The 14,802-nt window shown below is 41.4% G+C and overlaps 1 protein-coding gene across 1 annotated transcript in view; it reads right to left on the bottom strand.

Annotated features, from left to right (window-relative positions):
• Nucleotides 1–994: 994 nt before the first annotated feature.
• LTK (leukocyte receptor tyrosine kinase) overlaps nt 995–14,802 on the bottom strand; it is a gene marked incomplete at both ends in the record, with an annotated part of 88,776 nt that continues 74,968 nt past the window's right edge. Inside the window, 11 exons of the mRNA XM_084207844.1 lie at nt 995–1,768; nt 2,372–2,462; nt 2,805–2,939; nt 4,864–4,965; nt 5,573–5,665; nt 7,985–8,082; nt 9,299–9,428; nt 11,404–11,468; nt 12,703–12,793; nt 13,492–13,678; nt 14,314–14,424. Coding sequence (XP_084063970.1) covers nt 995–1,768; nt 2,372–2,462; nt 2,805–2,939; nt 4,864–4,965; nt 5,573–5,665; nt 7,985–8,082; nt 9,299–9,428; nt 11,404–11,468; nt 12,703–12,793; nt 13,492–13,678; nt 14,314–14,424 — 1,877 coding nt within the window. The remainder of the gene's footprint in view (nt 1,769–2,371; nt 2,463–2,804; nt 2,940–4,863; nt 4,966–5,572; nt 5,666–7,984; nt 8,083–9,298; nt 9,429–11,403; nt 11,469–12,702; nt 12,794–13,491; nt 13,679–14,313; nt 14,425–14,802) is intronic.

The raw sequence follows: 14,802 nt of genomic DNA, 5'->3' as shown, positions 1-14,802 counted from the left end.
TTCCCTTCACTATTCCTCTCCTTTGCATTATTTTCTACCTCAGAGTATTAAAACCAAGAACTCCATCATACCAAATGCTAGATAGTTACCCAAGAACCTCAGCTAAGTTCTTACCAACACAGCACAGAGAATTAATGCTGAATATCAAAGTACTTACAAAAATGAAGTTCATTTTAAGTAAAGTCCATTAAAAGATAAAGACAGTCCATTTCTCATCACACCATGCAGCTTCCTTGAAAAACTATCTGCCCCTTTGATGCCAGGAGCTGTGAGGAAAGCAACACCATGAGGTAAGCAGCACATTTCCTTCATTACTCAAAGAATATTATCAGCTCCACCAGCTACTGCTTTTTTTAATGGTAAATGTTTTTCCTCTTCATTGCTTGTTTACAAAGCACATGCTCAGAGGAGCCTGATTTTTTTTTCATTCTTCCTACTGCTTCCAATTTGAGCAATAGCTTCCACAAGGTCTACTAATAAAACAGATGCAAATGTGGCTGCTATTTTCTTTACTTCCTTTATACTGCATGAGCATTAGTAATTCACCAGGACTGAAGAAGCTCTCAGGAATGTAGCAGCCTGTGCAAGTGGGTTGCTGCTGGCACAGCACACATTTTTAGATTCTTGGTTCAGAAAGGAGCACAACCTGTGTTGGCCATTACTTCCATTCAAATACTGCAGCTGGATGGTAGGTCCATTTCTTTTCACCTGAGCAGATTGAAAAGTTCTTTCCTTAGGACTGTATTCTGAATCAGACAAACAATGCTGTTGTTCTCCACTTCTAAGATGGTTCAGTGGAACACATTTGAAGAACAGAGATAGAAATGCAAGTGTCTTTAACAATGTGGGATCCAGCAGGTAGACAGAGGAAGCAGAACACCGCTGATATTGAAACTTCACCCATCTGATGGAACTAAAGTGGAGGAAGTTAGTGAAACAGGAAGCAGTCCTTCCAGACACACACATTCCCTGATCTTTGTAAGAACCATTTCTACTATACTGGAGTAACACTCAGGTCATCTGACAAAGAGAGACCAGAATCTCTCTCTCTTGATGTTTTCTCTTTTTTACAAAAAGGCTTTTCATCTCTGTGCAGACTGGAGCTCCTTAGCACAGCTGTTCTGATCTCTGCCAGGGCTGATGGCTGGTGCTCAGAATTATAGTAAAGGTCATCATAAGCATAATTTACATTGCCACAGGGGAAAGTCTGGAGTTTCACCAGTTCAATCCCACTGATATCCAGGTGAGGGCAGTTACTTTGACTTGGAGACGCTGGAGATGCCCGAGAGCTAGGAGAACTGCAATTCCCATCAAAGCCTGAATCTTCCCGCTCTGGATTTGCTTTGAGCTTGGAGCTGGGGCTGAAGTGACAGATATTCTCTAGCACCCATGATCCATATGTTGGGTTCCAAAGATTTTTTGTTTTGTTTTTAAGTCTGTGGGTGGATGGGTTGCTGAGCTCCAGCTTCTGGTTTGAGGTCTGCTGGAACCACGACCCACTGTTGAAATCACTGAGGCATGGCAGGCTGGGCCCTCGGGCAGTCCGGCTGCTCAGGTTCTCCACCAGTAGCTCTTGTGGACATTGTACAAGTTTGTGCCCAGCATGGGGGGATTCCAGTGTCTTAGGTGTTGTCTGAGGGGTGAGAGAAGGGCTTACCAGCAGTGGCACTATCCCACTGGAAATGTTTGGGTGCATGACCATACTCCCTTCATCCTCTGGTGCAGGGCTACACTCCATGGGCAGCTCAGTGTTGATCACATCAGGGTCCTGAAAAAGAGAGACAAGAGTCTGTTACACCTTCAGGATGACTGTCACAGGTTTGGGCAATACTCCTGCACATCAAACAAGGTGCTATGTTCCATCTGGACATCACGTGCTGTTGAGACGTGCCTTTGAGAAGAGACTGTGCTTCATTGAAATCAATGACTAAGCTGGGGGTCTACAGTATAAAATTTCTCTTTTGAGAGGTTGGATCCAGACCTGTAGCTGTTAAATGCTACTGGATGGTGAACTCACTGTGCCATTTCATTCCCACTCTCCGCTCCATAACTTTTGAGCAACATTAGGGAAGGTCAGAATATGGGCCTTGAGAGAGATCTAAATAGCTTTCCTTGCAAAATGAAGGACATTCTGCAACTGAACAAACTGAGAGCTAAAAGCATCCATTTGCACAGTGTATGGTCATTATGGCTGGGAGGAAAATGGAAGAGTGAGGATGGACACTGGAAAAGGGCCAACAGCACCACCACATTACTATTACGCTAATTACATCAGTCTGGACCCTTCACTTCCCTTAGAGTCTAAAGATAATGTTTTTGAATAGCTGGCATTCAATAAATTATCATCCACCTGGATACCAAAGACCAGTACCTGGGTGCAATACTTGATCCTTTCCAGGATGGTAGAGAAGTTTGGCCGATACTCTGGACTGTGCTGCCAGCATTGTGTCATGATCCGGTACCTTAAAATAAAAAAAAAAAAAATTAAAAAAAGAAATTAATCAAGATTATTCCGTATAAAGTGATCAGGGGTCCAAGGGATCACACTTGGTACATAGCTCAAAGGAAGAGTGCAAAAGTGGATCTATCATTTCTATATCCCTGGATCCTGCCTGACTGGGGAGCCGCTATTTAAAGCAAATCCTGTAGTGTTCTAAGCTATATACAAGAGGCAGTAGCTCAAGACATATTTAGCAATACCCACCTAAGACAGAGGGCAATCATCATTCCCTGAATAGAGGTGTCTTTGTCCACATTTTTGGCACATACTTCATCTTGGCTTGTGAGAGTAAGGAAGTACTTACACTGGCCCTGGACAGTTTTTTGGTGGATCCATTCTTCCTCCACTGGTGACAAATTCCAGCACTTCCTGGTTGGTTTTGCAAGGGTAGGGCATGTAGCCTAGAGAGAAAATCTCCCAAAGCAGCACTCCAAAGGACCTGTGTCAGAAACCAGCAAAAAATACCAATCAGGTTTCATTTGTGCTCCACAAACCTAGCTCGTAGCTGTGTAGGCAGCACCAGAGCAATGACCTTTCAAAGCTGCAGTCCAGTGACAATAATATGTAATTAGTGTGATTATGAGTCAATGTTTACATAAGAAGACACCCCAATCAATCAAAACCTTTGCTCAAGCTCCAAAATAAGGAGCAGAGCAGAGATTTCAAAATATTTAGTAACTCTGAAGGTGTTCTTTCTGCTGCATTCATTATTAGCAGAGCAGGAAATGCCAAAGCACCCTTGGCTGTGTATGGTCTAACTCAAAAGAACTATTAGACCTGGCATGGACGTTTCTTGCCTTAGTTGGGAAAACTTGAGATGTTTGTGTTGAGGAATACATTTGGTGCTGGTAATTTGGCTGCAGGTTGAGCTCTGGGTGGCAGAAGCCTAAGACAAGAGGCTGTCACCTGGCACCGACCCTCTGCAAAACCAGCGATGAGGACCTGTGGCATTGCCAGGTGACAGGACACTCAGAGACACAGCAGGAGCCAATGACTCCAGACTTGGCACATTTTGACTGAGAGGGTAAAAAAGCCCTTTGTTTGGGGCCCCTCCTCAGAGGAAGGAGCTCAAGTCGTTCTTTTGTTACTGCATCTTGATTAAATTATTTTAAGTATCCCGACCTCTGAGGCCCTGCTATGGGAAACCTGGGGCCAAGCTGGTTAGGAAACCGGGTCTGACTGTGAGTGTGGGGGTGTAGCTGTGAAGGGGCCTCCACCCAGCTCGTGGTGCAAGTGTGACTTCTGGAGTGGCTCCTAGATGGTCAGACAGGGACCTTTAAATATTCCTTTAATATTTGAATCAGTGTTTCAGAACAAGATGCTCAAGTATAAAATCGAGGGAGAGACATCCAGTGAAACTGAAAGGCAGCAGCATTTCTGATATGGTTGTGCTTTTTCTACATTTACAGGTCAGATAGTCAGTGCCACTAGGGATTTTATATTACTTAGATACAAGGAAGTCAAGAGAATTCTGCCAGGACACCAGCAGGGTCAGAATTTTCAGTCACTTGCTGCTACAAAGGTCAAAGTAATTTCCAGTGTATGCATGTTACTTATAATAGCCTATTACAGGAACTGTGGCACTTTCCTTCAAAATATTTAGTGCTGGCTGCTCACAGTTAGGTGCTGATAAGCAATCCTTGTCTTCCGGCATCGCTAACAACTTCAGGAAACTGGGTCAGTGTGGCATTTGAGGGAATGCCTCAGTACAGCATATTGAAGGATCTGCTGTACAGAGAAAGAAGTGTTCTTAAGCAACTGGAAAGCTTCCATACCCCAGCACCTGTGCATGAATGCGCTACTGTTGAGGGGGTGCCTATTTTAAAGAAAGCTCAAGTTGTATGAGAAATAAGTATATAAATATTGTTTCCTCAGCAACCAGCAAGGACTTCTGATTAAACCTGCTGTCATTTTATATGCAACAAGAAAAAATATACAAAAAATAATCCTGAGTGGTACAGAGAGAGTAATTTACAAGGGATATAAGCAAATCTTGTCGCTGATGGAAACTGGAAGTTTCTGAAGGCTGAGGGAAGTATTTGATGATATTTGTCTCAATTTTTAACTGAGATTTCCTGAGAATCTAATCTGCTTTTGCCTTTTATTTTTTGATTGTCTTTTTGTGAAATTCTACTCTTCTGAATAGCAAATTTTTATTACCTCTCTTTACAGTCGACATTTAAATTCTTATTCTGGATTCTTTAGCCATACTTCGACTGAGTGCAGTGGAAAGACTTCTCATATTTTTCTGGGAAATTCTGACTTTTTTAAGGTTACTGCTGAGCACACATTTTTTTTCTTGAGCAGGACAATTCTTGATGCTTTTCAGTGAGTAGCAGAAGTAATTAAAAGACATTTATTACCAGGTATCAGTCTTGGAGGTGAAAATGCCCTCTAGAAAAGCTTCTGGTGGCATCCACTTGACAGGAAGCATGGCTCTTCCTCCCTTGCGGTAGTAACTTGCTCTGAGAAAAATGGAATACACAGAGAACATCACACAGCCTGAAAGGGCTTTGATACAGAAAAGATCTTATCACCACAGTAACAGCAGCTGAGGATTGCAAGTAACAGTGGGGGCCAAGTGAGAAAAAGGAAAAGTCATCAACACAAACAGTGCATCGAAGCAGGATTTTATATCCTTTTTGCAACTGAGATGGAAACCAAGGATGTTCTTGTGCACAGCTAAAGACATCAAACTTGCCAATGCTCTGCACAGGGTGTTGGTGCAGCAAGTCTTCTTGACATCATGAAGTGATAATTATGATTCCTGGGGGGTTTTAATTTCAATTTCAATTTAAGATTATTTATGATCAAATAACTAATAAAATTGCCTAGGCTTGGTTTAGTGTCCACAAGTGTTTGTAGTTTCCTGGGACCACAGATGAAGTGGATTGGTTCATAAGCATAGATCTGTTAATTTACAGTCTGTGAACACAAGTTAGTTAACTGCTCATCAAATTCAGACCCCTAATGGATGAATCCACTGCTTCACATATAATGAAACAGTTCAAACCTGCCAAAATTATACAGATTACCGAGTTACTCACAGAATTGAAATTGCCCTTCACTTACCTGTAAATATCCCTGGCCATTCCAAAGTCACCGATTTTGGCTATTCGGCCTGCTCCAGTACAGGTCAAAAGGCAATTCCTTGCAGCTATATCTCTTAAAAAAAATTAAAATTAATTTTAATTCTAAACTCTTAAGTAGTTAAAGGAATAAAGAAAAAGTAATAGACCCAGTCCTGCAAATCTTACTTGAGTAATCTTTAAACAAATGTGAAGAGCCCTGTTAAAATATGAAAGAATTCCAGTTACATTATCATTTTTGTAAACCACAATTCTTAAACTGTATTTGAATTATATCTTATACCCAGCATCTGCCAAGCTTTCCCCATTCACACCTTCTTCCACTAAGGCAGAAAACAGTATCTGTATCAGAACAGGAACAGACCTAACGTCTTTTGCTTCAACCACATAATGACAGATTTCTTTCTTGCTCAATTTTTTTTAAAGAGGGACATCTCAGCAGTGTCCTCATCAGTTACAGATGTGCTGCTGTTGGACAGTCTTAGTAAACTGCTTGAAAAGTTATGTAGAACCAGATTTGGTAATCTGTTGCTTTGTTGCTTCTGGATATCTCTCATGAAATCAGACAAAGCTCCATATGGAAGCAGCTGTTAGCTGGGTGCAAGTTTAGCTTGTGAGAAATGGAAGTGATACCTTCGTGGCCAAGGCTAAAATATTTCTGTTCATTTTAAATATGCATTCTGAAAAGAAATTCATTAGAATCATAGCACTGTGGGGGTCCTGTTGACTGCCAAGAAAAATAAGCTGCTTGAACAACTCATATGTTTATTTCTGTTGCCAACCTTGAAAAATCTCTGAGGACTTGGAAGTCAGATTCAACTTTCTCTTCTAATATCACCTGTGACTCCTAGATGACAAATCCTGCCCTGTAGAAGCCTCTCTACAACCCCACTACACTACCTCTTACCCCCAGGATTCCTAATATCTGTAATGAAAGCCTTCTTCATTTCCCAACCCACTCTAAACAATGCTGACATCACTAACAAATACTAATACAAAACCTGAGGGAAATTTCTTGTGTTCAGATTTATTGGATTGTTGGCTAAGACAAAATGAATCCATTCCCAGGTTGCTTATATTAGAGATCTAACAGTGCAAAGATTGACTCAGAGGGTTTTTTTTAAAGTCACACACTGCTGTTACTATTACAGTAAGGATTCTAAAATACACTGCTGTAGTGATTAACTCAGAGGTTTCCGACTAGAATACTGATCCTCTCACATAGTTATTAAGAGATCTAAGAGCCACAACCTGTTGCACGTTCTTACTGCTCTTTTTTAATGACAGAAATCTCTAACCCTTTTCCACCAGAACTTCCTTATTGTTGCAATATAAACAGCAGAAATCTGTTTCAGATGCTCTAATCATAAAGCCGTATAACGTATTCCCATATCTCACCCTCCTGGCTTTTTGCTCCAACGGCTGCTTGCCATTGTGTTTCCCTGGATTTCTCCAGCCCCTGCCCACTGTTTCCCATCTCTGGGCTGTGCAACTCCATACATGCTGCATGTGTGGGTGAGTCCAGCTGCCTGCCTGCACATCTCCAGGCTGCACCTTGGTTTGGTTAGAGCCTGTGTGGCCCTCTGGTGTGCAAGGGCTCTCCTCTCCTTCACACACAAACACTGAACACAGCATGCACTTCACAGTAAGGAATCCAGCTGTCCACTATGCCTAGGAACGTTATGAGCTGAAACAATTCTAAATCAAAAATGAAGGATGTCAATAGCCAATCTGAATTTTTAAAAGGGTAATTACAACCTTTATCCCTTCTGTAATAATTTGGTCTTTTTTGAAGCATGCTATATCAACATTTTTTGGTCAACAAATGAGAAAAAGAAATTTGAAGAAACAAATATGGGCTTTCCAAGACCATGCAAACAGGTCAGACACTGAACTGAGAAGGAAGCCTGAGATGTATTTTTATCTCCTGTCATCCTTGCTCTAGTCTCTTACCCTTTTCTAGTCTTTGGCTCAAATATTATGGACTATCCTGTGCTGGTGGGATTGGGAAAGCATTTAAGTCAAGATAGGAAGATGAGAAAGGAAATAAATACCTCATTGTCTTATCAGCCAACACAGAGTGACACTACCATCTAGTGGACTACAGGGCTAATCTCAACTGTCTCTACATTGCAGGCACTCAAAAATTAGTACTTAAACCCTCTCACTTGGAACAGAACACTGCCCTCCCTCCAGGACTGCAAAGAGCAATGCGGAGCCTAACTCCTAAAAGAACCCAGGGAAATCCACTTGGTCATCTAAGCACAAGCCTGCATTGGTAGAGGAAATAATCTGTCTCCCTTGTGGAGATTAGTCCTGTCTAATCCACTGCAAATAGAAAGTGTATGAGCCTGATGCACCTTGAGACACATCAGAAGAGACTGTTTCTCCTCACCTGTGGATGAAATGGTTCTCTTCCAGATATTTACAGCCGCAGGCAATATCCCTAGCTATATTCAGCAGGTCCTGCATTGTTAGTGTGGATGGCTGATTCTGGAAAAGGACATGAAATGGTAAGGGAAGAATAGTGAAGCAGAAGAATATCGTTCAGGCAGGGTATAGTCAGAGAAGGATAGAAGAAGGGAAAGGGAGAGATATACATACTGGATGGGGGAAGGGTTAAATGAGTCAGGAGCAAAGAGGAACATAAAGTAGATCAAAGCAAAGAGTTAGAAAATGAGTAAACTCTTGTTTAATCCAAAAAACTTTCAGGAGATTTCACCTCTCTTGAGCACCATACATGAGTGCAATCTGGCAAGAGACTATGGTGTGAATAGCCTGTTAAAGGGGGTGGGAAAGAACTACTCCCTACTGTGTTATGTGAAGTCAAAAGACAAGCAGGTTTAAAAGGTGAGATAGAAGAGAATAAAAAAACCACCCACTTTTAAAGAGTGAGTCAATAAATTAACAACAGAAATTAGTGCATGAAAAGAGAGAGAGGGAAAGCAAAAATGCACAAGCACACATCTTTACACCAACATCAGCATTCATCAGCTTATCTGTACCTGGTAGAAGGACAGTGATTACCCTCACGAGCAGTATACAAAAAATGGATGCTTTACTACAGGACTGCAGGATTGGTACTAACCCTTCACCATCTGCACTTCCCTAAGAACAATAAAGAAAACTTTTTCCAGGAGCCCTGCTTATTTTCACCCACTTTACATGGTTCTCCATAGGGAAAATTTTGTCAGTTTTTCTCTTGAAACTTCTTTATTGCTCTCAGGAAGGGTGAAGAGAAATTACTACACTGCTAATCAAAATCTGAGATATGTCAAATAAATTAGGCTCATCTCTTCAGCTGGTATAAATTTGTACCTCTCCATATGGTGCCGACGCACACCTGCTGAGGACTTAGTTCTATGAATTCTGATTATAACTTTAGCTCCTCACGTCCCATCACAGTACACAGAAAATAAAGCAGATATTGAAAAAAGAAAGACCAATTATTTATAGTCTAATTGACAGAGAAGTCTAGAATGGCAGGGCAGGATCTTACCTCCTCAGTTACTGGAGTTTCTTGCCCTGCTTTGATTTTGTCTCACTGACCCCTGCTTGCATCAAGCAAACAGACAAGGTTATCCAAAAGTCTGTGGGAGCTGGGACACACACACAGCCTAGCTTGGCTTCAGTGCCTTCATCCAGTTGATAAAAACATAAAAGCAGTCATACTAAATCAACCACAAGCCTCACAGGGATGCTCTCTCACCATCCTGGGTCGGTTCTGCCGAAGGAAACTCTTCATGTCTCCTCCAGCCATGAGCTCCAGCAGAATGAAGCGAGGCAGTGTCTGTAGGCTGACACCAATGCACTGCACAATATTTTGGTGATTGAACTTACTGAAAGCCAAGGTCACAGCACATGGAAAAGAAACACAGCATTAGTACCTGGCCAATGTCCATCCATTCTCATTGTGCCTTGGGATCTGACAATCTGGACGGAAGCAAATCCTGATGCAATTACCAAAAAATATTCAGCCATATCAATATGCCCCTCTGGTTATGACAGTCCCAAGAACAGGGTTATGCCTGGCTTTGCCCATGAAAAGTCTTCAACAGAAGGTATGAAAAGCTAAAAGCAAAGCAGAGTCTTCTGTCTGTGAAGACAGAATTAATTGGACACACTAACTGGAGGATGAGAGTGACATGAGAGGGATAAGAAAGTTAAGCATGCAAATTTCATTGGCATTTGTGATACAAAGTCCTGGTTGGTCGGAATTTTAATTTAGCATTGGTTATTTTAGACATAGTGCTGTCTAGTTTGGGGGACTCAGTGTTTAGTCTGCCAGGGGGGCTCAGCTAATACCTACTGCCGCAGCTGCTTATGTGACTCTGCTTTTTATAAAAGGAAGCTGAGCTTGTCACGAAGCACAGTAAGACTCAGTCATTAGACAGCAGCATCTTCCCTTAGATAATGATTACCTGGATAATAAAGGAACTAAAAATAGAAAGGAAGTTGGGGAAGAGAGAGTCGTGCTACTAAGTGAATCAAGGCACTCCTTAATTGATTAAAATTGCTCTTTAAAAAAACATGCATCAGTGTTGCCTCCTGTTCAGCTACCAGATTTCTTGCAGACTGTAGGGAGTGGAACTATGTCATGAGATTCAAGATTTAATAGCAGAAAACCAGCATCTAAGTATGAGCTGGGCCAAACAATGAGAAGAGGAACTTCACATTGCTCAAATTCAAAATATATAAATTACAAGTACTTACAATTAACCTTGACTATGCTACTATTTAAAGTCATCCATGATCCTACTATTGTTTTTCGATTATGGATTTCTGTAAATGAAATAAATTCTAAGGCTGGAATACCTGAAGTACAGGTGGTAATAGGAGTGGCTGTCTGTTATTTTTTCCAAGAAGATTTTATAGCTCTTATAATTCACTGTCATAGGATCATGCACATAGGACCTTATAAAAGTTCTGTCAAGCTTGCAAAGACATCAAATCAAATGCAGAACATGTTTGTACAAAAATGTTGTACTTTCTTACTCCTTTGAACAGGATCAGCAGAAACAATCAACCAAAGTTTTTGTTCAATTGTAATGATTTTTGGATGGGCTAGAGTTAATTTTCCTCACAGTAGCTCATATGGTGCTATATTTTGTATTTGTGATCAAAACAGAGCTGATAACAGATTGATATTTTAGCGACTGCTCAGCAGTGCTTACACAGCATTAAGGTTTTTCATGCACACACGCACCTCCCCCGCAGCGAGAAGGCTGTGAGGACAAGAAGTTGGGAGAGGACACAGCCAGGACAGCTGGCTCCAACTGACCAAAGGGGCATCCCATATTGTATGGTGTCATGCTCAGCTATAAAAGCCAAGGAAAGGAGGGGGACGAGGGGAAAGGGTCAGTCTGAGTTTGGCATTTGTCTTCTCAAGTAGCTGCTGTGCATGATGGAGTCCTGCTTTCCTGGGATGGCTGAACACATGCCTGCTCACGGGAAATAGGGAATGAATTCTCCAACGCTGCTTGGCTTGCTCACACAGATTTTGCTTTACCTTTTAAACTGTTTTTATCTCAACCACGAGCCTTCTTGTCCTTCTGATTCTCTTCTCCATCCCCCTGCTGTACAGCCAAGTTGCCTACTGGCATTAAAGCACCAGAGACAGGCAACAAAAGCGCCTCAGTTATCATGTTTGAGATAAAGTAGTAGTACCTCATATGCTACTAAAATGCCATCTGGTGAATAATAAGACTGAACTTATTTTCTGAATAAAGGCAAGGGAATAAAAGATTCTATGATTACCTGCATTACTCTTTTCCCCCCTGCCCACAATCAGTAAAAAAGCCCCTCAAACTATACCTGATAATCAATGCTTCCATCAGAAAATCCATTTCATCCTGCTCAGAGCAGACTTCTGGCAGGGTCTGTTGAGAGGTAAAGGCAGTGAGGGCCATCCCACCAAAGAATTGAGAATATTTGTGTGACCAGCAGAGAAAAAAGGAAAAAAAGAAAATAAAAGAATGAGCATGTAATATATAAATACCTCAGGGACCTAAGAGCAGGGACTTGTCCTTTCAAAGCCCAGTTTATTGCACTGCATTTGCTAGTTAAAGTCAGGATAGGAAACAATGGTGTACTTGAAATTTTTTTCTGCGTGTGAATTGAACTCTATGCACAATTCTGGAACAAAAATATCTTCAGGTACACATGAAGCAAAATATTAGATGGGGACTTACAGACCTAGAAAGGTTTTTTTAAATTACAGTTGTTATTTATTCTCCCCTTTCTTTGTGTTCACATTGCAGCACATGCTTGCATGCCGTATGACACACACAGCCACTTGATTTAAATAGTTGTGTCACGTGCCCCTGTAGCTTTCTCTCCTGCCAGCAGATTTGGATATCTTCTGCTGATACAGATGAACTGGATTACCACAAATGAATGACATGCTGATCTCCTTCTGTCTGCCACTGTGCTCTGGTACTTCTTCCAGTCTGGATTGTGAAACTGAGTTGGGCAGCTCCAACTGCTTATTAGTGTCCTGGGTTTTCACCCACATTTGTACAGTGGCACAAGGAAGTTCATGATATGAAAGACAGGATGAATAACAGTAGAACATTTTTAATTAATGAGGGCTATGTTTTTGAGCTGAACTCATAGAAGTAGATTTGTTTCTCTGAGTCACAAGCTTATAAAATAACAGAAGCAGAATATGAGCATCGTTAACTTCAGGGCTGAGTAATTGACAAATCCTGATGCAACAGCAGTAATTTCAGAGAAAACCAGCCTATTGTCTCTTGCCATTAATGATGGAGAAATTATTGTGAAATTACAATATATATTCATAATCACATCTTTGACACTGTGCAATATCAAAAGACTACCTGAAAATTTCACATATGGTAGAAAAGCACTACTCTCAGTATAAAGGGAAGTAATTGAGAGACAACACAAATTTTTAAATACATCATGTGGAAAAACTTGTGAGAAAGCACTCATCAAAGCTGATAATGCCTGGATGCAGCAATGTGTCCAATCCTGCATCACGCATATGCATATGCCATTATACATATGATACACATGCACTTCCAGCTGGAATAGTGATAACATGCCTCTTATGGGTAACCATTGCTGTAAAATAAATTTGTGGGTACTGACCTTGATAGCCACTTGTAGAGGGTTGGGGTCCCCTGCAATGCCTACTACAGTTCCCTCATAAACCTCACCGAATGCACCATGTCCTAGTGCCCTGCAAGAAAAGAAGAGGGGGAACGGATGTTAAATGCCTTTGGATCCAGAGCTGGCCGAGGTCTTCTTTCCATCCAGTCCAATACAAATCAAAAAGAGAGTTTTGTTTTCAACTCAAAATTTCTGAAAATAGCTTATTGGTATTTTCTGTCACTATCACTAAAAAAGGGAGGTTGGATCCTTGCTGGTTCTGAACAAAAAATAGGCCTGCTCCATCCTAAGATCTATCAGCAAGTGCGGCAAAAGAAAGACAAGAAAAATGGAGAGCAATGGAATAAGGTGCCTGCAGACTGATGTCTTCAGGAGATTGTATAAGACATAAGAATGATCAAATTGTTCCTTCTAAAGTTTATATAACTTTGATCAGTATCATCTGGATGATGAAGAGCAACTTAGCATGTATCTCTTTGTGACAGGAAATTTCCTTGTGATAGGAAAGGCTGAAATAGACATACTGCTATAGATTTGGAAGGGAGCTGCTTCCAGGAGGCAAGTGCAATAAAAACACAATCACAGTAGAAGTGAAATACCTATGTGTGGGAACATGGAACAGGAGACTCATGATCTTACACTTCTGCTTGAGAACTTTCTGGAATCAAATTATCTTAGAGAACATAGCTAGTATCACATCTATTGTATTTTGGCTGACTTGGACTGGTGCTTTGCAGTTAGCCAGAGAGGTGGGCCTTGTTTTCTCACCGAAGCAGAGAGATGTTCTTCCGTGGGATCTCCTTCAGCTCGCTCAGAGTGGCGGCCTTCCCTGCAAAGCAGTAGTTGGGGTTGTAATCGGTCATGATGACAGATGTGCGGATTTTGCTCAGTTTATACTCTGGGCTCTGCAGTCGTGCTCTGGATCCTTCCAGCTGCTGCTTCTTCAGGTGATAAACTGCGGGTGGAGAGACGAATGAAAATGCATAAACAAGATCTACAACTGGACAGAAGAAATAATGCTGGCCATACAGAACAGAATGACACCAATCCCATAATTATAAAAGGTCCAGAAACATCTCTGGCTTGCTGTATCATGCTCTTCTTCACAGCCTTCAATGATTTAGTACTGGATATGTAAACAGTGTTATTCCTGCAAACACCCAGTCAGTCACCTTGGAACAACTTATGTTTCCTATGCTGCTTTTGCATTGGCAAGACATCTTGCTGACATCAAGTCCCAAAAAGCAAACCATCTCCTTGAATGAATTATATATTTAATTACAGATTGTGATTTCATCTGGTATTGCAGTGGCTGCTACAGAAACCTGCTAAGAAGGCTTCCCTAGCTCTTTTGTTCTGTGGCAAATACTGGGGAAGAGCAGTCCTTGCCCTTTGGGGCTATGCTTGTGCCTAACTCTGGGTGGTGATGTTTCCTATCACTTTTTCCCTATTCCTCCAATCCACTTGGGAGAATGCAACACTTCGGCTCCAAGTATTGAAAGAAGAGGCACGTGGCCAGATCATCTCCTTTTGTCTAATTTAGCTGGAAAAAGCCGTGTCAAAGCGTGATAAGAAGTAAGTGTATCTTACTGATGGACAGGCTGCCACAGGTGAGGATCATTCCAAGCACCACAATCACAGACACCACAGCTAAGAGGAGGGGGAGAGGCAGCTGTCCCTCTGGTATAGGACCCTGGGGCACTGGAAGAATAAAAACATAGCTGCATGAATCAGAAAACAACAAGAGCTGCTGTAAAGCATCCCTCTGAAGGTTGTTTATATTCCAGAAAACAGTACAGAGATCACGGTCAGAGCATCTTATAAAAATTACAGCAAATCCCTCTATAATCCTGAAGGTTGAAAAAGTATCTGAATAATTTTTAAGTCATTGTGAAGATAGAACACAAACTATAAAACACAGATTTCTTATCCATTCTTCAGTTTTCTATAAATGGGTAACATCACTACTCATAAGTTGAAAATATCTACAGTCTTGATGTTTTGGAGCTTGAAGAGACTGTGAAAGGAAATAACTGTGAGTACAAGGCATCAGGTGACAGGCACAGTGGGAAACTGCTG

Source organism: Fringilla coelebs, assembly GCF_963513975.1.
Source record: "Fringilla coelebs genome assembly, chromosome: 6".
In the NCBI taxonomy this organism is placed as follows: Eukaryota; Metazoa; Chordata; class Aves; order Passeriformes; family Fringillidae; genus Fringilla; species Fringilla coelebs.
This window is presented reverse-complemented; position numbering and strand designations above follow the sequence as displayed.